Below are 25,764 nucleotides of genomic sequence, written 5' to 3'. Positions count from 1 at the left end.
GAAAACAAGCATTTGCAATGCAATCGGTCTCGCCTTTTGGACCTTATAAGTATTCATCCATGCAGCCATAGACTTAATACAATCAATAACAATAAAAATAGCCAATTAAACCATGCTGATCAAAAATGAATGGACTTTTTCTGCTTTAGGAAAAGATGCTCTTATCCCAAAACTGCAGAGTACCAATACTATTAACTTCATACAAATGACCAATTGTGTCAGTTGTGACAGGATTCCAACCCATGTCTTACCAGGTTATACTAGGATGCAGATTATATCATGGATACCTGTTACATGCAGATTACACCTTCAGTAGTGAGCACTTAGCCTTTTTGCCAATGGACCAACACATTAATGATCACCTGGAATACTATGGCCCGCTATCTTGGGCTCACACTTCCATTTTCTAAAAGAATACAGTTGGCTTTATTTGGATTATTTTTGCTGAGCATCAAGTGGGCTTTTTAGATTTAAAAAAACTCGCTGGTATCCTGTAAGTTATTGAAGTCTAACCCCTCTTCACTGAGCCAGCTTTGCACCTACACTATCCAGTAACACACCTTGGACCGATATTCTTACTTTGCTACATCTTCATTGTAGTTTTAAAACCACATTGACAATACTAACTCAACATTAAATGATTGAAAAAGATGCCTCAAATTAGGTAGCGAGTGACAGCCTTTATTTAAGTTTTAATTTAGGGAATGAATATATGCCAATCTAAATGCCAATCTTAATGCATACTAATCAATCATTCAACAATAATCAGTACTGGCCCTGCCAGCAACTGTCACCATTTGCAAAAGTAATAAACAACATATCTGAACATTTGCATGAGATTTCATTAAGGGGACAGTGCCTCAAGAAGGCAGATGGGGCATTTACAGTACAGAGTGTAGGACACGTCCCTGGAGGTTCTGTAATGTAAACCCCTCGTCCTTCCTCCCTCCCCGCACCTGTACTGCCCTGAACCCCCTCTGTGACCAAGGCCTTAGTGTCTTGGTGAAGTAGCCATACGAGAGCGCATAGTATGGGCACTTTCAATCTCAATGGCCACAGAAAGCATTTTGTGGGGCCGGGAAAGAGGGAGCATCATTTTGGGCACATCAATCGCATTTGCTAGTTTAAAAAAAAAAAAAGTGCTGGAAAGCTGAAAGTGCTGCCACTGTCAAGAAATTAAACTCTGCCACCCATCAGTGATTTAAACAAATCATCTTCCCGGGGGGTGAAGAGGGCACCCTCACTCCTTTGATTGATATAGTCATAGTAAATGATTACTTCCCTGCAGGTAAACAGCACTTACCACAAATCTTTTGCAATGCATGTAATTACAACGCAGCTGTTACAACGACTGCGTTGTAACCACCATACCATTACTGAGCAAGTCGTTGTGATGACTTGCGGCGTAAATGGTATGCGTGGTTACAGCGCGGTCGTTATGACACCGCGTAGTAAATGCATGTGGAAAAATGTCACATATTCCTTCCCTGGCAGCCCAAAACTCATTCAGAAAAATAAAAACACCAGTGCTTGTTAGCAAAAGAGTATGTTTGTCACGCCACCACATCTGCAAATGCATGCATTCATTTCACTTTCATGCCACTGACGACGTCAATCATATGCTTCAAATAGCAACGATTGCAGTCCAGTTAAAATGAAGTCTCAGAAAATACATGAAGGGAAAAGTGAAAACAATCAGTGCTTTTTACTAGCGAACTGCGCAACTCGACTTCACTGGCTAGCAGCGCTTGATACTGAGTGAGAAAACATAGAAACACCTAATTTTCTCTAGAGAGCAGTGTGGTCAGATAACGTGCTTCCACAACTTAACACAGTATTTAATCATCAGTGCTTTGTAGCATTTGTTAGTTTATTGGAGTAACAGCACGCACCCATATGGCCACTACAAAACTGTAAAATCACTCACTCAACGTGCATCTGGTATACTCAACTCTGTTTCCTATCAGGTGTGCAGCTAGGCTGAGGCAAAAGCAGCGGGAGCATCATGGAGTTTTTATTTGTTGCATTAGATTAGAGGAGTGTCTTTATAGGTGTTTATGCTCCGAGATATAGGAGTAGTTTCCTCTTTGCCATCAATATACTAACAAAAGGAAAGACAACTAGCCGGCATGTGAAACCCTGGGCAGCTAGAGACAGTGACGTAGAACTATGGCTCAGGGTTATGAAGAAGGAAGGAGGACAGTGAGTAGTCCTAATTAATGCTGAGTGACGGATGGTCAGCCGAAACTAGGTGTAACGCAGGGAAGTGGAATGACAAGCAACAGCTTTAGTCGGTAGGGCATTTTATTTGCTTTCCATTTAAAAACAACAATACGGAGCAGGCGAAAAGAACAGCACACACAACAAGCAGCTTTTATGCCTAATGAACGGGTGGCGCCAGTAAGACGCCTGCTCCCGAGCAGAACAAAGAAAGTAATTATGACAAGCATGCCGACAAGCATGCCGACAGGCGCCCCATGCCGCTAAATGATAGCAAGTCTCCTGTAGAGGACCACTTAACTGTAATTCACGCGCAGCACGTCTTCCGGAGAGGAGCGCGTTCACACACCAGAATCTGCGCGTGCCCTGGTCTGACTCCCTTGGGAGGCATCACGCTGACAATAAGTCTCACTGGCGAGACCTAAAAGTGCCATACTCCGAATGCAAAAAAAAGTTGGTGTCACGCGTCAAGAATGCGTCACAAATCTGTTAATAAATGTGTATCAAACGTGTGCCAAATGTAAACCAAGGAAGTGAAACCGAATTGTAGTGAAAACGTGTCACGATAGTTACTTAAGAGTGAAACGATAACTCTTTATAGACCCGATGTTCCAGCCTGAAATGAGGTCACCCAACGTGTGTCATCGGCAAGATGACGATGTAAAGCATACCTAAAAATACAGCGATGTCAATGTACACTCAGTCTGTCACCGCAGACTGCGTCTCCGTTTGTTAAACAATCTGTGTGAAGAAACCCGTAAAGTACCAGCAGCCCGGACCAGTAAAGCAATGAACCAGCAAAATCTGCTGCAAAACTCGTGCAGTCTTACCTTTCGTGTTAAGTGAAGTCAGTTAAACAGTCTTCACAGTGCCTCAATCCGAACGCTCGTGTAACTCCAGCGTGTATCCCGGTGTCCCCGGATGTAAACCCACATGCAAAAACCAGAAGTAGAACAAGGAACACAAGGACAACAAGTCGGGCCTGGAGCGCAGAACAGCTTTGGAAGAGACGCGGAGGGCAGGAGCGTGACGCCGTGAGCGTGCACGTTGGCGTTCCCTGCGGCTCGTGCCAGTGGCGGTGCCTGCAGTCTTTGCCTGTTTCTGGGAAGCGCGTCTTAGAAGCGAGTTCACAGACCGGAGTCTGCTTGTGCACCGGTCTGTACCACTTGGGGAGGCAACACAACCACAATAAGGCTCGCTGGCAACAGCGCTTCGTGCTGCAACACCAGGCGAGCCCTAAAAAGATGAACACCACCATTGCAATATGGACACTCTCCTGTTAGGAGGAAAAACAGCACACCAATAGTGGCCACAGAAAAAGATCCACTCTTGAAATGGTAAAAGCATGAATCAGGCAGGTAGACGAGGCAAGTTCCCAGAAGATGTGCAGAATCTTATGTACAACCTCTAAGCCCTATAGCCCAGGTCCAGAACAGTGCAAGAATCATCCATCTGTCCAGGTATAGGAGATCGAAGTTGCCCAGACTGGAAAGTCTAGCCACCGTTGCAAAGAACTGTGTCAAAGTTAACTGGCATGCGTGGATGAGCCTAAAGTGTAAAAGTATATCATAGACACAAAATAAACAAATGAGCAGAGAAGACTGATGGACCTGGAGCATTGGGACATGGAGTCAGGTGAAGACGAATACTGCAAGAATATCACCCAGGCAAAACCCGCTGTAATCCCAACTACTGGAAGATAACCTTCTTCACATAAAATATGAGCCGCATTTTCCAATTAACATGGCAATAAATTGGCCAACAAGTGTCTATGCAGTATCTTTTAATGGCACATGTAAGGCTGCAGTGATCATCTTTATACTAAGCTGCTATCTGTATACTACGCCAGTTAGGTCAAGATGAAATAAACAACCCAATGAGGCATCCACAGTCAACCAGCAGAGGCTTGCACTTAATTAGAGTGAACTTGGTGCGGATGGTACATCAGGAAGGAGCCATCTACACAGCAGACCAAGAACCCAACTCCCGTGGTGTCACTGAAAAACACTGAGGGTCAGGGCTAAGCCCATCTCCTCTGCTATTCATTCTAATGAATTCTTGGAAACCGAGGGCCAGATGTAGGTCGGTCGGTAATGGCCGAAAATCAGTATTTTCGGCCGTTACCGACCGGTAAATAAGAATTGGTATGTAGGGCCCAGAATTTTACAGATTCGGTAAATTTACCGATCGGTAAATTTACCGAATCTGTAAAATACCGAATCGGTATTCATACCTATTCGGTATTTTTGCTATGTAGGTGGGACTCTTCCGAGTCCCACAACCCTTACCGATTCGGTATTTTACCATCAAATATATTTGATGGTAAAATACCGATTCAGGTGTGCATGCACATGTGTGCATGCACACCTGTGCCATATGACAGGGTGACCTGCCCTTAGGGCAGGTATGCCTGCCACATGGCCCCCGAATCTTTTTTGGGGGTGCTAGAGGGTGTCAAAGTGACACCCCCTGCACCCTTGTCAAAATCTGTATTTACCGATTCGGTAAATACCGACCGGTAATGCCCCATTCATTCCTATGGGCTTCAAAACCCATAGGAATGAATAGGGCATTACCGGTCGGTATTTACCGAATCGGTAAATACAGATATTTACCGATTCGGTAAAAGGAACATCTGGATGTTCCTACATCTCCACCCCTTAGATTTACCGATTTTTAATTACCGAATCGGTATGATTCGGTAATTAAAAATCGGTAAATCTATTTTACCTACATCGGGCCCCTAGTAGTTTATTGTGTCTCACGGAGGAACATACTGCTCTGATTTTCTACTGCCCAGCTAGTTTAAGCTAATGAAACAATACACATTATCCACATTGTGCACGCCTAGGAGTTACTATATTTGTTACACAACTCAACCAAAATGTGAGCAGAACAAATCGAAAAAACATACGTACTGTTTGGATTTGTGAGGCATCGGTGGCCAGCCTTGTTGTTAAAGCACCTGTGCTGTTGTTCTTATCATCAAACCAGGCTATTTCCTGTAAAACACATGACACATTGTAGTGAGAACATTATGGCAAGGAAGACGTTATTGTAGTACCATTACACAGTCAATGCAAGCAGTGCTCGGGATTTGTACACTGACCTGATGAAGCATTGCTTTGAAAGCCATTCGTCTAAGTCTCATTGTTAGAACTTCTCCCGACCGCCCATAGAAGAATCCCTGAAATCGAAAAATAAGGTTATTACGTGTTCGTAGACTAACACATGTATGTTATGAAGTGTAATGTTACCAACTCTCTACCAAGTTACATCTTCAAAATGCAAACTGATTTTTCCCTGGCATGCTACTTCTTTGTAACTTCCAAATTGTTTTCCTCCATACATTTAAAATGTCTGCATTTCAATTGTAATTTTGAGATGCACTCCACAGTATGTGTAGCAAAGAATGTGTTTGGTATACTGGTTCTTTCTAAAATTTCAACCAGCACCTGTTATGACACTACTACACCAGGAAGACACTAGCTTGCGAGGTCTGACTAGGAATAAGGGACTTGTTGATGAACACGACTAGCAGATAAATAATTACCAATGATAACTCGCAGGGTTAGGATCCCAAAGCAGCAGTTCGTAACTTTAAGTAAGGTATGTTTTTTTCCTTCACTCGAGGTGTCGAGCAAAGTTGGGAATCTTTGCCCTTGGTGAAGGCCAGAGAAGGTGCCCGACATTACCTCTAGTGAAGCCACATGCACGTATGTGGTGGATGGTGCAATCCAGCTTGCAAAAGCATTAAGAGCGAGGAGCTGGGAGCATAGTGTAGGTGGCGGGATGAGGCTCAGATGAGGACACTGTACAGGGCTTGGAGTACTTACTAAGTTTCTCATTGTACGAGTGTTAAGAAGGCAATGGAGGGAAGTTTTCAATTAAAGCCAATAAACCTACTACCCACTATAATGCTATCTAGCTATCCCTAAGAACCATTACTCCTAACTGCAGAGCATGAGTTGCCGCCCTCCCTTGTGAGAATTGGGCACAATACACTTCTTGCAGACAAAGCCGGTGGACATGCCCTAAAGATACTGGTCATGGGACAATATCTGTAGTTGTGTCGTGTAACCAGGACTCATGTTTGCAGAACCTCTAAGCATGGACTGTGGCCATCTCTTGTCGCTAATAGGGACAGTGTCAATGGGCACTGTTTGTGGCTATGCCATCGTAGTACAGCCTACGATCTTTAGCCACGCCCACTGCTCAACACCAACAACACAAAATGTGCAAAGAATGGGCTGCAAAAAAGCTCAGTGGCTAGTAGACACAGGCTTGGTCTCCAACCAGGCCCTGCAGACAATTAGCATACCCAAAGTGCCCACGTGACCTGTGTCCACGCCCATGTACACTGGGAACAGTATCAAGCCTCTAGAAAGTTAAAGAGGACTGCTAAGGTTTTCTGACCGCACCTGCATAGGCACCATGTTGCAACATCAGCAAATCATGACAAGACAAGATATGACGTTCAGCTATGTCATATTTTCGGTATGCCTCTCTTTGTGGATTTTATTATTTGTGTTCAGTAAATATACTACGGGGTCCCCGGTATCTATATATTTTGTATTTGTCTAATTCTATTAGAAGGTCCAACATGTGTGAATCCTGGAACCAAAATCATGTTGTGCTTTTAATGGCATCTTCTGGTGTGCCTTAGACCACCCTGGTGATCGGGGGTGCTCATCGTGTATCCACGTGAACCCGGACAATGCGACTGGTTTAAAAAACTCAACATGGTTGTTGGATTAAACATTTGTCCTGAAACCCTTTGAAATGCCCACCATAGATTCACATTTTGGTCCTCGAATACCAACTGGCAAACATCAATAACATTGATGGGCCTTTTTGGGAGGCGTGCCTCAAACACCAGAGGAAGTATTTGCATCGAAATAAAAAGTGGACCACAAAGCTTAAGATCTATTTTTATGCCAAGGTTCGAGGTGAATTATTCAGAGGTCTTAGTGTTATTGCTTCCAAAACACCACTGAAGGATTCAGGCTGGCAAAGGTAACTGTAGAATTCCCTTAACATTTATAATGTCCCTCATCTAGCAAAATCTGCACAGAACTTCCAAACATCAAACTTAGGTGTACATATATTTTTTTTAAACACTCAGATAGAGATGTGATTATTTGTAACAAACAGGACGAAAGAAATACGCGATTAAAGAAATACTTTTCAGGTGGTACTATTATGGGGGTCTGGGATGGGTGAGACCCCTTTCATGCCTTTTCTGGACTGTATCAAAAACAACAGGTGATGGACAGAATGCAGAACAATGTCATACATTCACCCCAGTACAGAGATCTGGGCCTAAATCCATCGTTTTTTTGCTCACCATGCCTTTCCAGTTTGAAACCAGCTATATGCAAATCAGTCTTGACCCTGTGCCCCATGGAAACAGTCCAGCCCGAACTGCCAAGCCAGGTCCTCCCTGCACTGGAAACAAGCATCCAAGGACCGGTTTCGGGCTTTCAGCCCTCATCAGCCTGGATAGCTTGATTCCAGTGGCATGGAGAGCACGGACTCACGTCTGAGCATACCCGTCCCACTCAGGGTGACAAAGCAAAAACAACAGGTGATGGACAGAATGCAGAACATTGTCATACATTCACCCCAGTACAGAGATATGGGCCTAAATCCATCGTTATTTTGCTCACCATGCCTTTCCAGTTTGAACCCAGCTATATGCAAATCAGTCTTGACCCTGTGCCCCATGGGAACAGTCCAGCCCGAACTGCCAAGCCAGGTCCTCCCTGGACTGGAAACAAGCATCCAAGGACCAGTTTCGGGCTTTCAGCCCTCATCAGCCTGGATAGCTTGATTCCAGTGGCATGGAGAGCACGGGACTCACGTCTGAGCAAACCCATCCCGCTCTGAGGGACAAAGCAAAAACAACAGGTGATGGACAGAATGCAGAACAATGTCATACATTCACCCCAGTACAGAGATCTGGGCCTAAATCCATCGTTATTTTGCTCACCATGCCTTTCCAGTTTCAACCCAGCTATATGCAAATCAGTCTTGACCCTGTGCCCCATGGGAACAGTCCAGCCCGAACTGCCAAGCCAGGTCCTCCCTGGACTGGAAACAAGCATCCAAGTACCGGTTTCGGGCTTTCAGCCCTCATCAGCCAGGATAGCTTGATTCCAGTGGCATGGAGAGCACGGACTCACGTCTGAGCATACCCGTCCCACTCAGGGTGACAAAGCAAAAACAACAGGTGATGGACAGAATGCAGAACAATGTCATACATTCACCCCAGTACAGAGATCTGGGCCTAAATCCATCTTTATTTTGCTCACCACGCCTTTCCAGTTTGAACCCAGCTATATGCAAATCAGTCTTGTCCCTGTGCCCCATGGGAACAGTCCAGCCCGAACTGCCAAGCCAGGTCCTCCCTGGACTGGAAACAAGCATCCAAGGACCAGTTTCGGACTTTCAGCCCTCATCAGCCTGGATAGCTTGATTCCAGTGGCATGGAGTGCACGGGACTCACGTCTGAGCATACCCGTCCCACTCAGGGTTGGCAGTTCGGGCTGGACTGTTCCCATGAGGCACAGGGTCAGACTGATTTGCATATAGCCATGTCTGAACTGGGGTGGCAGAGTGGGCTAAAGAACGGTGATGGATTAAACCCAGATCTTTTGACTGGTTGTGAGTGTTTGATTGATTCAGATGCCCAGTCCATCACCACCCCCTTTTGTACTGCTTTTGGCCGCCATAGGTGTGGCAGGGTATGCTCAGACGTGAGTCCCTTGCTCACTCTGCCACTGGATTCAAGCAAGCCGGGCAGAAGACGGCTGGAATGCCAGAAACCGGTCCTCGGAAGCTTGTTTCCGGTCCAGGGAAGGCATGGCTTGGCAGTTCGGGCTGACTGTTCCCATGAGGCACAGGGTCAGACTGATTTGCATATAGCCATGTCTGAACTGGGGTGGCAGAGTGGGCTAAAGAACGGTCATGGAATAAACCCAGATCTTTTGACTGGGTGTGAGTGTTTGATTGATTCAGATGCTCCGTCCATCACCACCCCCTTTTGTACCGCTTTTGGCCGCCATAAGTGTGGCAGGGTATGCTCAGACGTGAGTCCCTTGCTCACTTTTCCACTGGATTCAAGCAAGCCGGGCTGAAGACGGCTGGAATGCCAACAACCGGTCCTCGGAAGCTTGTTTCCGGTCCAGGGAAGGCATGGCTTGGCAGTTCGGGCTGGACTGTTCCCATGAGGCACAGGGTCAGACTGATTTGTATATAGCCATGTCTGAACTGGGGTGGCAGAGTGGTCTAAAGAACGGTGATGGATTAAACCCAGATCTTTTGACTGGGTGTGAGTGTTTGATTGATTCAGATGCTCCTTCCATCACCACCTCCTTTTGTACCGCTTTTGGCTGCCATAAGTGTGGCAGGGTATGCTCAGACGTGAGTCCCTTGCTCACTTTGCCACTGGATTCAAGCAAGCTGGGCTGAAGACGGCTGGAATGCCAGAAACCGGTCCTCGGAAGCTTGTTTCCGGTGCAGGGAAGGCATGGCTTGGCAGTTCGGGCTGGACTGTTCCCATGAGGCACAGGGTCAGACTGATTTGCATATAGCCATGTCTGAACTGGGGTGGCAGAGTGGGCTAAGGAACGGTGATGGATTAAACCCAGATCTTTTGACTGAGTGTGAGTGTTTGATTGATTCAGATGCTCCGTCCATCACCACCCCCTTTTGTACCGCTTTTGGCCGCCATAAGTGTGGCAGGGTATGCTCAGACGTGAGTCCCTTGCTCACTTTGCCACTGGATTCAAGCAAGCCGGGCAGAAGACGGCTGGAATGCCAGAAACCGGTCCTCGGAAGCTTGTTTCCGGTCCAGGGAAGGCATAGCTTGGCAGTTCGGGCTGGACTGTTCCCATGAGGCACAGGGTCAGACTGATTTGCATATAGCCATGTCTCAACTGGGGTGGCAGAGTGGGCTAAAGAACGGTGATGGATTAAACCCAGATCTTTTGACTGGGTGTGAGTGTTTGATCGATTCAGATGCTCCGTCCATCACCACCCCCTTTTGTACCGTTTTCTGGACTCTATGCTCCTTAGATCTCTCATTCTGTGAAAGTTTCTTGTTTTGATAGGGGTAAGTCTTTTATTCTACAGAGTTTACATAGCGCAAACTTGACCCGAATCCGGTATCAAAGCGCTTTACATAGCACCAGTTGCGTTACATGAGGAAACATTCATTTTTGTTAGGCACGGGGAGATTAAGTGATATTCCCAGAATCACAGGATGTTCAGTGTCATTGCTGAGACTCGAACCCAGTTCCCCAGATTCAAGGTCGACCGCCCTAGCCGTTAGTCCAACTCCTCTCCCAATTTGATGGGAATGTGATGGGGGGGATTGAGGTCTACCACTGTAACGTTCAAAATCCTAAATAAAGAAATGTGATACAAAAAAAGAAATACTTTTCTGGCATGAAATGGTAGTTTTCATTCTATTCTAAATACTATCAAGGGTTTGTAATGAAAACTGCAGCTGCAAACCGATGATCAGTTACTGGGATGGTAAATGATCTGCAAAGGGGAAGGAAGCTGATTCAGGAAAGTTAATCAGTTAGTTCTATTCTGGCTCACATGCGTAAAACCACTGAAATTCACCAGTCCCGGTTACCAATAAAGAAGATAGATGCCAGAGCTTGCAACATCTGCAATACTTAAAATACCAATTTGTCAACAGCACAGAAACGGTTATTAGGAGAACAAAATGGTGAGCAGCATGAGCTAAGGCATGTATTTACATGTTTGGGCTAGAACCATAACTCAGTTTTAACTGTTTTTTTAGTGAATATACACCTTTTGTATGTTTTCTGAGTACATAGTTGTCTTTTCATTTGTTCTTAACAGGAAACAGCCTTTACTACAATTACCTCGCATTTTTTACATTGTGAAGACTGTTGGTACGCACATCTTTACAATGCAAGACTTTACTACTAGTTTGAACAGTAGGTGGCAGTGTTTCTCTTTGTGACATGCCGCACCTCATTGTATAAAAATAGACAAATATATAAAATTACTGAATATACACTCAGGGCCAGATGTAGGTGGGAGATTTTGGCCATTTACCGGCCGGTAACGGCCGAATTTGGCCGTTACCGACCGGTAAATGGCCATGGAGATGTAGGGGGATAAAAAACATGCATTTTCGGTAATTTTACCGATTCGGGAATTTTACCGATTCGGTAAAATTACAGAATCGGTAAAATTACCGATTCTGTATATTTTACCGAATCGTTAAATTATACCGGTCGGTAAAATTACCGAAAATGCATGTTTGGTATGTAGGTGCCAATTTTAACATTGACACAGGGCTTTGAAAATCGGTATTTTACCATGCAATACAATTGCATGGTAAAATACCGATTCAGGTGTACATGCACATCTGTGGCACACATACATGCCCTTAGGGCATGTATGTGTGCCACATGGCACACAAGCCTAAAACAGGGGTGCCAGAGGGTGTCAAAGTGACACCCCCTGCACCCTTGCAAAATTCGGTATTTACCGATTCGGTAAATACCGAATCGGTATTTGATATTGAATCCTATGGGCTTCAAGGCCCATAGGATTCAATAGAAAATACCGATTCGGTATTTACCGAATCGGTAAATACCGATTTTTACCGATTCGGTAAAATTTACCGAATTGGTACCTACATTAGAAATACCTACTCTTAATTACCGAATCGGTAAAATTCGGTAATTAAGAGTCGGTATTTCTGATTTTGGTACATCTGGCCCTCAGTGCGGAATACAAAAGGTTTAGAGGCACAGTTATGGTTGGTTTAGTTGTGTGTAAATATTTTTTTAAATACCTGTCTTATTAAAATGATTGCATGTGTCTCAGTTGAAAAAAGCACCTGCCTCTAACTTGTTTGTTGCACTGTATTCATTTTTTGTTGTGACTCCTCACACAGTGGTACTACAGGGATTTACTGGGAAGACTTGCAGTGAGTTTGTGTGGTAGCTATTTTTTTTGTTTCTTAAACTCATTAGGTAAGACACGCTCGTGCTTCCTAACCAAGAGATCAAGATCATAGTGCTGTAACTAGCAAATATGATAGAACCCCCTCAAGGTTCAATCAGGCCAGGGAAATGAGGGGAATGAAGTAACACAAAACAAGAAACAGATTCCCTCAATGGCCACACAATTTTGTCATAAATATATCTCTAATTAGAAATGAAATGTTGGTAACAGAGATACAACAATCTATTTAATTTTATTCAAAAAGGTATAAAGTTTATTTCATTTTTTCTAAATTTACATTACTTTTTTTAATTTAGGAATATTTTTCCATATTTTTTCACAAGTGGGAAATTACCATCTTTTCAGAAAGAAGTTCTTTTTAGAATTATGAACATTGTTATAATTTAGGACAAAGAAATAAGAAAAAAGAGACAATTATAAATATATACAATACATAACTATGTACAAAGAATAATTAATTATACATTACGCCCAAATCAATATCCCCCTGGTAAAAAACAATCACAACATACTTTCACATTCACACCCTAACTACACACATCACCACACCATCTGAGATAGAGAGACTGGATCATCAATTGCAGAGGTACTCTGCCAATATACAGGTCTCAGAGACTAATATGAGACCCCGCACTTGGTCGACGCGCGTTTCGGCGGCTCAAGGCCACCTTCTTCAGGACCTCTTTCAGATGAACAACCAAATATCCAGTGGACGTTATTAGAGTATATCTAAGGTAATCATGAAAGAATTTTATGAATCAGTCCTGTGCTTATTTGAAATTGTCCTGGGCTGTGCGTCTTTCAATGTAATTGTCCCTAGGAACGATGCTGGACCGTATAACTAAGTCTCTTCACCAAATTCGATTAACATTTCATTTTCAGCTGTAAATAAATATCCTGTGCTTATTTCGAATTTTCCAGAGCTGTGCGTCTTTCGATATAATTATCCCTTGGAAAGATGCCGAAGCGTACAACTGAGTCCCTTCACCGGGTTCACAAACGGAAGGACATGCCGACTCGCGATTATTTTTGGAATCAAGACGTCTGGATATACTTGCAAGTATCCCACCAAAAACGATTGGTAAAGAAGTTAGATACAGACAAATTCAGTATTTCAGCAAGACCAAACTGCTCTAAGAGCTGAAGATTAAACGTTAACCTAATACGGTGAAGGGACTCAGTTGTACGCTTCGGCATCTTTCCAAGGGATAATTATATCGAAAGACGCACAGCTCTGGAAAATTCGAAATAAGCACAGGATATTTATTTACAGCTGAAAATGAAATGTTAATCGAATTTGGTGAAGAGACTTAGTTATACGGTCCAGCATCGTTCCTAGGGACAATTACATTGAAAGACGCACAGCCCAGGAAAATTTCAAATAAGCACAGGACTGATTCATAGAATTCTTTCATGAGTACCTTAGATATACTCTAATAACGTCCCCTGGATATTTGGTTGTTCATCTGAAAGAGGTCCTGAAGAAGGTGGCCTTGAGCCACCGAAACGCGCGTCTACCAAGTGCGGGGTCTCATATTAATCTCTGAGACCTGTATATTGGCAGAGTACCTCTGCCATTGATGATCCAGTCTCTCTATCTCAGATGGTGTGGTGATGTGTGTAGTTAGGGTGTGAATGTGAAAGTATGTTGTGATTGTTTTTTACCAGGGGGATATTGATTTGGGCGTAATGTATAATTAATTATTCTTTGTACATAGGTATGTAGTGTATATATTTATAATTGTCTCTTTTTTCTTATTTCTTTGTCCTAAATTATGACAATGTTCATAATTCTAAAAAGAACTTCTTTCTGAAAAGATGGTAATTTCCCACTTGTGGAAAAATTATGGAAAAATATTCCTAAATTAAAAAAAAGTAATGTAAATTTAGAAAAAATGAAATAAACTTTATACCTTTTTGAATAAAATGAAGTAGATTGTTGTATCTCTGTTACCAACATTTCATTTCTAATTAGAGATATATTTATGACAAAATTGTGTGGCCATTGAGGGAATCTGTTTCTTGTTTTGCATAGTGCTGTAACTTATCTGCTCCCCGTTATCGAATTCAGTGCATGGCCTGAGAGCCAAGCTCGGGGTTTCAGCCGCTGATGCAGCACAGCGAAGGCAGACAATAAGCCGAGACGAGGTCTGCCACTCTATCACAAGGGTGATGTCATCAGTCATGTCATCTGAGATGTCATGAGTGATGTCACTGACCATGTCATGAGTGATGTAATATGTGACGTCATCAGCAGTGCATTGCGGGCACACAAGTTATAGTTAGCTGAACTAAAAATAACGGGGGGATTTTTATTGTTTTGTACGAGTGAAATGTCCAACTAACTATAAAGGCAGTGAAACCTATGTTTTTTTCAGTGAATTTCTAAGGTTTTTTAAATGCTAATTTCTAACTATAACATGACTGAAACCTATGTGTTTTTAACCACACCCATGCTGCTGACGAGCTCAGCTCGTCATGAAGTACAGTGGAGCTGCACTCATGACGAGCTGAGCTCGTCACGGCCGTTGGAATGTCCACACGCGGGGCTAGTTTCCCCGCTGTGCTGAACGTTCCAGAAACGGGTGCGGCCGTGACAAGCTGAGCTCGTCATGAGGACAGCTCAGCTGTACTCCATGACGAGCTCAGCTCGTCACCAGCATGGGGTCGCTGCGCGCAGCCCCCCTCCCCCCAGCACAGGAGGTATAAAACCCCGCAGCGAAGGGGTTAAGTGAATTTCAAAGGTTTTTAAATGCTATTTTCTAACTATGCTTACAGAGGTAGGACATGTGAAGAAAGAAGAAAAAACGCACAGAAAGAAAAAAAAGAAATGCAGAAAGAAGCAACAGAAGTACACAAAGACGAAGAAAAGTGCAGGAAGAAGCAAAACGTGCAGAAAGAAGAAACAGAAGAGCAGAAAGAGTCTTTGTTACAAAATCATCCTGTAGCCCCAACTTTTTCAGATGAGTACTGGTGGTAACTGACTCTGACTAACCAGTCCTAGAGCCAGTGCTATGCTAAAAGACACTTAGAATACAGTGACAACACCTACATACACTAGGGAACACTATGCATTGGGGTACCCCTGTGATTACCATGGCCTCCTCTGTAAGACCCTAGTACATAATAGGACAGGGGAATAAAAAAAACCTCTTAAAACACGCCACAGGGCGCGTTTGCACACTGCTGAAGGGAGGGGGGTCTGAGGTGACGTGTGCAAACACGCCCTGTGGCTGTTTTAATTTGGGGAAAAAAGTCCCCTTGAATCCTGAGTGTCCCTTGGGTCCAACATGCCCACCAGGTATCTCCAATTAGCGACACAGAGCTGCGCTGCAGAGAGGTGTAAAAAGGGGCACGGCCTGGACCACCTCTCTACAACGCAGCTCTGTGGCGCTTACTGGAGGTACCTAGTGGGCTTCTTGGACCCTAGGGACCCTCAGGATTCAAGGGGGCTTAATCTACCCACTTAAGGAGTGTGGCTCATACCTTTCTGCTGCAGAGAGGGCTTGGAGATGTTAAAAGGCTTGGTCCAGTCTAGAGCGAAGCACCGTCGGTAAAAGAGCACCAATATGCTGCCCGAAATCTGACCCTTTTCTGATGACTGCGAAAGCACAAAGGGCAGCGTGCTGCCGCCAAGGACGGGACTTTGGTTTGGACCCCAGCAGCATGAAAGTTTGACTGTGTGGGGATTATGGTGAAGAAAACGCAGAAGGCATCGCCCACTAAAGGGTAAGAATTGGGAGACTGCAGCGCACTACATGACCCAGCATGCTTGAGCCCTGACTATCGAGGCGCCCACTAGGTGGCAAAAAAAAATTTAACAAACTGCAAGCGAAATGTGGGTGCGCTGCACAGTCTCGTGATGCCTTGGCTCTCCTCTGAAGAAGGTCAATGTGACCGAAATATATCAGGAAAACGTCAGCATTTGAAATTAAAGCTTTTCTTAACCATAATGGGTGCGGCTCATACCTTTCTGCTGTACAGAGGGATTGGAGATATATATATATATATATCTCGCTTGGGCTATCTTGCTGTCCCCCGACAGACTTTGACTATACAAATACCCGAGCCGACCTGTACAGATTCGTCAGAAAATTAAAACTACAAAAATGTCACCAAATTAAAGAAAGCACCCCACCTTTGTCATCAACAACGGAAATTGAGGGGAGAGATGGTCTTAAAGTATCTGACCTTAGGGCCCTCAAGGACTTACACAACCTGGGTGAAGAAGGTGAAACTTCAGATGAGCGGGGTCTAGATACAGGCACTGCAGCACATGTGGATCTGGCAACACAGGATTTACTTTCGCCAGGTTTTGAAACATGTGCCAAAGCAGACACCACCTTCAAGGAAAAATCCAAATTGACGCCTATGATGCCATTGATTTATTTATTGAGCAAGTAGTGGCTGAGATCAAATCACTTTATACAGAGGCAAACATAGAAAAGACACATATCAACAATGAACAACGTAAATACCATCAACTGATGCAAAAAATCAATGAAAATAAAAATGTGGTAGTGAGACAAGCGGACAAAGGGTGAAATGTGGTGTTATGGCCACTTGAAGATTATTCTGAAGAGGCAGCAAAGCAACTGAACGATACGAACTGTTATCGGAAACGCTCTATGCAAAAATTCAAACAGATGCAAAAGATAATTTCTTTAGCAAACTGTTGGCACGGAAGAGCACAGGCCTTTTAAATCTTCAAGAATTAAAGTTTTTTTTAAAAAAGAGAACCCCACTATCCCCCTATTGTATTTTGTGCCAAAGGTACACAAATCTATAACAAAACCACCAGGCAGGCCTATAATCTTTGCTTGCGACGGCCCATTGGAAAATATGTCTGTATACATTGACTTGTTTCTACAACACCATATGAAATCATTGAAATCATATGTGCAGGACACAAGTGACTTCATCTGCAAAATTGAAAAGATTGGTTGGCAGAAGGACTATTGCCTGATGGCCCTAGACATAACAGCATTATATCTTTGCATCCGCAATCATGATGGAGTCAAAGCAGTGGAACATTTTCTAGCCAATCGACCCTTAAAATTTGCTAAACATAATCAAATGTTAATTGATTTATTAACATTCTGCTTGGAAAATAGTATCTTCCTTTACAAAAATCAGGTCTACCAGCAGATACAAGGTGTGGCAATGGGGGCCAGCTTCTCCCCCAGTTATGCCTGTCTCTTTATGGGATGGTGGGAGGAGCTGGTCCTCATGAAGAAACATATCCACACCTTTACGAATAATGTAGTCTGTTGGTTACGATTCATTGACGACCTCTTTGTAGTTTGGGACGGGTCAATAGAAAGTGCACATAAATTTGTTTCTGAGTTGAACGTGAACAATGTGAATTTAAAATGTACACGTGACATTAGCCGAGAACATATCACATTTTTAGACACTAAGGTACATGTATCTCGAAATGGCCTGACAACGACCCTGTTTAAAAAACCCACAGCGGGTAATTCGATATTGCATGCAAAAAGTGCCCACCCCCCTCACTTAATTAACAGCATCCTTTATGGGGAGATGCTGCGAATTAAAAGAATTTGTAGTGAGGAAGATGACATGAGGGAAAAGCAGGAAAAGTGTAAAAATAGAGTCCTCCAACGTGGATATAAAAACCAGACCATAGAAACAACAATATCGAAAACTAGAGCTCAGACACGACAGGAACTTTTGAAATATAAACCTAAGTCTAACACTGCCACAGATGCTAATGTGAAAGAGCCAGCAAGATTGATATTGGGATATAACCGGCAGGAAAGACAGATTAGGGCCATTATAAGACGCAATTGGGCCATCCTCAGAGGGTCCCTGTTATAGGGGGAGCATTGCCCAGGAAACCTTCCATAACTTTTAGGAAAAGCACTTCGATGGGCAACTCACTGGTTAAAAACAACCCTGAAGATATAAAACCCAATACATGGCTAACTCCCAGACTAGGCTTTTACAAGTGCCCAAACTGCAAGGCTTGTCAATATGGTGTAAATACTAAGAATTACCAAACGGCCTTTAGTCCAAAACAGCACACCATATCTAAATACTTGTCTTGTAATACTGAATACGTAGTTTATGCCTTGGTATGTAGTTGTAACCTTACATACATCAGGAGCACCAAATTGCCTGTACACAGGAGAATCTTGTAACACATCAGAGCTATTGTGAACAAAGATTGAGCTACCCTGTGGCGAGACATTTCCAAGAACAACACCAGAGTAGTCACAAACATTTGAAATATTATGTGTTAGACACAGTACCCTTCAAAAAAAGGGGTGGTAATAGAGAGGCCAGATTACGACGTTTAGAGACCAGATATATATTAGAATTAGATACTAAACATCCCAAAGGTCTCAACACTTGTGAGGATTTTCATACATACCTTTAAGTAATCAGGGCATCAATGGTTTATATTCTTGCTATTTGCACATATCTGGCCTAGTGATTTTTTATCCGGTATTTAAGTACGTATTTATTTATTTATCTATTTATCTATTTATTTACGTATTTATTTATTGGGTATTTGTTGACTGGGTCTCTTTATGTACAATGGTATTTTAAATCGTTGATTTGTTGAATGGTCTAAATTGTCTCTACTATGCGGGGATATTACTGTAACAAGAACTTTACCCCCAGCATTTTTTATATACTGAAAAAGAGGCACCCCATAACTTGCATATGTTTCACTTTTGATAATGATTTGTATACCAAAAATATATATATTTTTTTAAAAGTATTAAGAAATATAGAAATATTCTCTTTTTTACAACTCTGAGTTTGGTTTTAGGAGGATTTTTAGGTACTTTATTGGAATTTTAGGTTGGAATGATTTTATACCAATTTTTACAGTGTATGGATAATTATGTGGCAACCAATCTATCGATTTGTCCTTGAAAATATTACCTAGTTGTTCTTCCTTTACTTTTACCTCCCTTAGACCTAGTCGTAACTGGCACACCTATGTTATTAGGAATTAGATAACATTTAAACTTAAATTATAATTTATTTATTCGCTAATGCTGCTTGCACCATCTTTGCACAACTAGATTTATCTTTGCACTTTTTTGCACATTTGCACATAACTTTCACACAAGGTTCTCGCTTGTCTAAAACAATAGGGGCATTTTCCTCTTTTCTTTAGCACTTAGTCACTTTATCATGACATCAGCAGACATGACAGTATAAAACTGGGGTATAGGGTTTGATCATATGATATGAAATATGACATTACACCCACAAACAGACAAATGACAAATTATATTCATGCAGGATTTTTTTTTCAAAACTGATTGAAAGCCGTCTGTATTTTCCAGTAACATGTATGTAATTATTATGCAAAATAGGTCATTTGCTTTGGGATATACTCCATTCTCTAAAGTATGAATTTTACATTCATTTAAGCTGTCACTTAAAAGATTGTTTAATATTTTAGGACATACTTTATGTTTAAGAAATTAATTTACTGGCTTTTAAGCTGTAATTTGTATACATTGCGACAGAGTATGTCTTCCATGTCTATGCTGTGTCATGTAGTATGTTTTCACTTTAAAAAGGAGACACTGCCTCCCATGCGCTGTTGAGTGAACAAGGCAGATTGCTTCCGGACGAAACGCGTCATGGCGACATGGTGGTAGCACAATAAAAACCACTGAAACTATTTGGTTCTGCACTTGCCTTTCTTCGCGTATCCAGGGGATCAAGTGGCAAGCTTGTTAATATATATATATATATATATATATATATATATATATATATATGTATATATATATATATATATATATATATATATATATATATATTACAGCTCCTGGAAACCTCCCACCTCGGCAGGAAGAAAAGGCAGCACTCCCGGGGTGATTCAAAACTGCTTTTTTAATCAGAGATAAGACAAACACGTTTCGGAGAAACCTCCTTTGACACTGACGAAGGAGGTTTCTCCGAAACGCGTTTGTCTTATCTCTGATTAAAAAAGCAGTTTTGAATCACCCCGGGAGTGCTGCCTTTTCTTCCTGCCGAGGTGGGAGGTTTCCAGGAGTTGTAATATTTGCGCGAAGCACCAACGCGCGGCAGCACCCGCCTGACAGAGTGACTCGATAACTGTTAGAAATGGGATCCCTGGCCGGCCAGGGTTTGCGCCAAAGTCAGTCAGAGACCACCACTTCCACGTCAGGGCAAGGGAGTTACACGCCAAGACAACCCCTGCTCACCCCCTTGGTAACGTAGCACGAGCAGTAAGGCTAAACTCGGAGGTGATGTAAGTTAAGTGTTTGCGCACGCACCCCCAGCAACAACACCCAAGGCCCACCACAAAGGAAACTCCACACAAGGTTATATATAACAATAGCCTTTGTATTACACCAAAACACATTAGATAAAAACACACAATTTACAATGTGCCAACAGGCACGGGCAGAATTTACAGGGGATATGTACAAGACAGGGCCACCTGGACCACTGTCAGGAATCAGCCCTTTTAGAACTTAGCACTTGGTATATCACTTAGAACATAGAATATAAAATCACTATAGCATACAACCAGTAACTACTGGTAACCAGGTAAGTACCACCTACGCAACCCTAACCACCTTATAAAAATGTTACGCAGGGAACCAGGACCTCACTAGCACCACCTGTACTAGCAAGAACAACCACCTAAGTATCACAATACCTGTAGGGGTATAAGCATAGGAACATTACACATGATGCCTAAACATTCAGAGGTGTAGGGAAGGAAAACACAATTGCGCCAAACTCACATAAGTCACCACCTGTGCCTGTCCCTAGGCCCTCTGGCCTTGTTGGGGCTAGGACGCCCTGTTTCCCAAATGTCAGGGGGGGCCTAAACGTAGCAGCTGCCCACAAAGTGCTGGGCAGCTGGGGAAAATGATGGGGCCAACGTGGGAGCCTCGCAGGCTCTGAAGAAATAAAATGTCCCCCTGAGCCTCTCAGGGCTTTAAACAAATGACTGGCCCCTTTGAGCCTCGCTGGGCTCTTTGCACAACAGAATGGCACTCCAGAGCCTCTCAGGGCTCGCAAAACAAATATGTCCCCTTGAGCCTTTCTGGCTCGTAAATCACGATAGGCCGGGTGGAGCTTCTCGGGGCTCTAAATAACAAAAGTGCTGCCTGAGCCTCTCCGGGCTCTGCACACTGGGGCGCCTTGAGCCTCTCGGGGCTCTTTACAAACAATTGCCGCCTTGTGGTGCTAGAGCCTCGTGGGCTCTCAAGAAGAATGTGCCCCGCCAATGGAGTCCCCCTCCTGGGGACTCGAGCTAATGAAAATGCCCCTCGAGCCTCGTGGGCTCTGGCAACACAACACTGCCGAAGGAGGGGGGCGGGCACCGGCAATGTGCCCCGACGCCCCCCCTCTCTTTGGTACAGCCCTTAGCCCCACTCACCGCTACTGGCTGCGGGGGCTTCCTCTTCCTTGGCTGCGGGGCTCTCGGGCTCACGGAGGGCGATGCAGCCTCTTAGTACGTCTCCCGCGTACGTTTCACCAGGGAGCAGTTCGGGCCTTAGTATGCTTCGAGCTTCCTCTCGCCCTGGAGTTCCTCAGTACGCCTCGAAGTACTCTTCGAGCTTCCTCTGCACCAAGACGCGATACGGGCCTCAGTACGCCTCAAGCGTACGCTGCGTAGGGGCCCGGTGCGCTTTTGTACGCTTCTCGCGTACCAGGCGTACGGCGGCAGTGAGATTTGTTTTGCTTCTAGCGTATGAGTCGCACCTCTCTGGGCGCTTCAATACACTTCGGGGCAATGCAGGGTGGGCACCGGCTTTTAGCAAATAAAGCGCTCCCCAGCACTGTAGTAGAAGGTAGAGCGCCCCCAGGCGCTATGGGAGAAGGTTGAATTGTTTGAATATTATGCTGTTTTTATGCACTGTATATAATTCTTCACATTTCACTTTGCGCCGTCCACGCTGTCTTTACTGTCACTTGCGTCGCAGTAGTGCCACTCACCTTTGCACTCGTGCACCTAGTACAACTTTGGGCTGTTACCTGTTATTGATTAATTGCAGTGCTGATACCAACTGTAATTGCGTTTGTCCCACATTCAAATGTTTTGATATGCTGATATAAATGATGTTTTGAACACATATGATAATTTGATTGAGTCTCCTTGTTTCCTTTCTGGATAATACTGTATAGATATCCTATCTAATCGTCTATAAATAATACCAGTTGGGATATTGTTATTTGTATATATCTTCTTACCCCAATCCCAACAAGGTTGATGGGTTTTCACTCCTGTTTCCTTTACACATGGGAGAAGGTAAAGCGCTCCCAGCACTATCAGCAAACCAAAGGTCCACGCGAAAATAAAGCGCTCCCAGCGCTAGGTAAAAGTAAAGCGCCCCAGCGCTAAAAGGACAAAGATAAAGGTCCAGCAAAGTTCTTCATGGAGGGGAGCAAGGCTGGGCCCAGGGGCCAGCTCACTGGGCCCTGCAAGCAGAAAGGCAGTCCCAAGTGGCGGTTCCTCTTGGAGCCCAGTAGCAGCCCCCCTCAGCAAGATCAGGAAAGAACAAATTGTAAGGGGACACAGCCCTTTCTTATACTTGAAATCCCTTTGCCTGTAGGTGCAGGGTGGGGGAGAAACCAGTTGCAGCTGGTTTTGGAGAATCCTTAATGTGCTCAGCCCCTCACTCTGTTCACTGGCAGGGCAAGGGTCATTAGACGCACCACAGGGGGCGGAGCCAGCCTTGTGTGGGGGAAAGCCCAGCCCTATTCAGGACCCAGGTGCGCTCCTTCCGAGCCATCAGCATGCTAATCACCACACTCACCACCGGGCAGACCCATCATGACTCATGGAGCCTGGCATCCCAGCCAGCCCCAGCCAATCACACGCCAGTACCTTCACAGCACACACACAGCCATGTCCAGAAGTGGCACTTCCATACTAGACACATACACGCCGCATACATCATTTTGCAGCATTCAATCATACGAGTCCGCACATACCAGACTCGAGACTGTACACCCCACGCATCAGGAACTACCAGGAACACATACATTCCCCATGCATTCCTATGGGAGGGCAGGCCAACCTTACTCCGCGTACTCAGAGTGCGCACGCACTTTCCACTGGGACACAGTGAAAGTGCGCAGAACCCAAAAATCACCATCACCAGGTCACCAGTAAAAGCAAAAAGTTTAGGGATGAACCTGCCAGAAGGGCCAAGTCCAACAATAATGGTGCGAGGGGAGCAAAAAAAATAATATATATATATATATATATATATATATATATATATATATATATTGCCGCTCCGATATCCTTAAATCCAAAAGAAATCCGGCACTCACAGAAGAAGTATTTAGGTTCGTTTAATGACAACAAACACTAAGCAGACAAACGCGTTTCGGTTTTCCTTCGTCAGTGTCTACCATTGACACGGAAGGAGGCAGGTTTAAAAACATTTCGTCATTGTAGGCATGTACATAGAAAGGAGACTTACGTAAAACCCTGTGAGCAAAGTTATATCATTGTCTATTACATTCTAATATCGTTATATAGACGACACACATTAAAATTCATATATGCAGAATTTACAATTTACTTTTCTCCTTTGTATATTTTAATTAGGAGACCTGAATAATCATTTGATTACTATGCCTTTTCCTTCATTTACAGGCACTTTAGTCGTCTTTGTAGGTGAGTTATTAAGCCGTGGATCGGCATTTCTCACAGGGAATAATTTCCAATTTTAGAATTGGGGCAAAATTCTCCTCCTATTGCTTTCCTAGGTGAGATGATAATTCTTCATTCCTATTAAGACCTGTCGGGACCTTGGTTTGTAGGTCTATTATGTAACTGGACTCCAACCTTCTTAGTCTCCGTAACCTATCTCCACCCCTTGGGTCCACAGGTATACAGTCTAGTGCAAAATATTGTAGCAATTCTCTTTTACTCTTGTGTCTGATGGCAAAGTGTTTCGCTACAGGGTAATTAAAGTCTTTATTGACAATGGCTCGTTGGTGCTCAAGTATTCGTAATTTTACGTTCTTGACAGTGCTGCCTATATATTTCAGTCCGCATGGACATATCAGGCAATATACTGCATGAGTAGTTTGACATGTGAGAAATTTTGATATTCTTTTCTTATCACTCATCCCTGGTATCTCATAGGTGGTTACTCTCTTGCTATTCTCACATGCCTTGCATTTTCCGCAAGGGAAAAAGCCCGGCATCTCTCTTATTCTCCCGGTAGTGTCTATTTTGTCAGCCAAATGGCTGTGTACAATTTTATCCTTTATTGATCTCCCTTTCCTGAAGGTGATTAAGGGTGAGATTGGAATATCCTTCCCTATGATTTGATCAGTTTTAAGGATATGCCAGCTTCTCATAAGTATGTTTCTCAGATGGTTTGAATCTTCTGAGAAGGTGGTAATCAGTCTGAACTTGCCTCCATGTTTCTCTTGATTTCTCTCTCTTTCTTTAAGTAGTTCTTCTCGAGGAATTCTCTCTACCCTTTTAAAGGTCTTTTCTAAGAGGTTTTTGTTATATCCTCTAGTCTGGAATCTACTAATGCTCTCTTGAGCTGCTTTTATGAAATCAGTATTCCTTGAGCAATTCCTTTTAATTGTAAGGAGTTCCCCATACGGGATACTCCTCACCAAGGAAGGAGGATGGCTACTTTCGGCATGTAATACCGAATTTCCGGCTGTCACTTTTCTAAAAAGCTCTGTTTCAATTTTCTCACCTCTTAAAGTCACTCTCAGGTCCAGGTAATTTACTGTTGATACATTTATATCCGCTGTAAATCTTAAATTCATTTTGTTCTGATTTAGTTCAGCTACAAACTCTTCTGCAGAAGTTACTGACCCTTCCCACACAAGGAAAAGGTCATCGATATATCGATACCACAGTTTTAAGTTTTCTGCCCATTTCTCAAATTTGGGGCTCTGGGTGACCTGCTCCTCCCACCAGCCGACGAAAAGATTCGCGTAGCTGGGAGCGAAGCAGGTCCCCATCGCAGTCCCCGTGGTCTGTCTATATAGTTGTCCCTGGAACAAAAAGATATTGTTGAACAAGCAGTACTTTATAAACTCTAAGAGCATATCATTGTGTTTGCCAAACTTCATAGGTTTTTTATCAAGAAAATACTTGATAGCCGCCAATCCCTGCTGATGATCAATGCTCGTATAGAGACTGGTTATGTCCATGGTTATTAATATATACATTGGTTTGCATATCACATCCTTAATCTTATTCACAAAATCTTTAGTGTCCCTGATATAGGAGTCTAGCTGTAGAACACTCTGAAAAAGAAAATGGTCAATATAAATGGACATATTTTCAGAAACACTCCCTATGGAGGAGACAATCGGTCTCCCCGGCGGATTTTTATTGTCCTTGTGCATCTTGGGTAAATGATAAAAGGTGGGAATTGTTGGGTTATTGTTTTTCAGAAAAAAATACTCGTCAGTATCTAGCATGTTGTTGCTGTGCCATTTATTTAACAATGTTAGATATCCAGTGATACTCTCCTCATATTTGATTCTTGTTGTTTT

At 43.5% G+C, this 25,764-nt stretch overlaps 1 protein-coding gene across 6 annotated transcripts in view; it reads right to left on the bottom strand.

Annotated features, from left to right (window-relative positions):
• LOC144784606 (ATP-binding cassette sub-family B member 5-like) overlaps nucleotides 1–25,764 on the bottom strand; it is a 1,313,284-nt gene that overhangs the window by 154,384 nt on the left and 1,133,136 nt on the right. For all 6 annotated transcript variants that reach the window (XM_078663518.1, XM_078663516.1, XM_078663520.1 and 3 more), the window contains 2 exons: nucleotides 5,330–5,407; nucleotides 5,139–5,222 (listed from right to left, as the gene is read on the bottom strand). In XM_078663518.1, the coding sequence (XP_078519644.1) occupies nucleotides 5,139–5,222; nucleotides 5,330–5,407 (162 nt within the window). The remainder of the gene's footprint in view (nucleotides 1–5,138; nucleotides 5,223–5,329; nucleotides 5,408–25,764) is intronic.

The sequence above is a fragment of the Lissotriton helveticus genome, chromosome 10, assembly GCF_964261635.1.
Source record: "Lissotriton helveticus chromosome 10, aLisHel1.1, whole genome shotgun sequence".
Lineage (NCBI taxonomy): Eukaryota > Metazoa > Chordata > Amphibia > Caudata > Salamandridae > Lissotriton > Lissotriton helveticus.
This window is presented reverse-complemented; position numbering and strand designations above follow the sequence as displayed.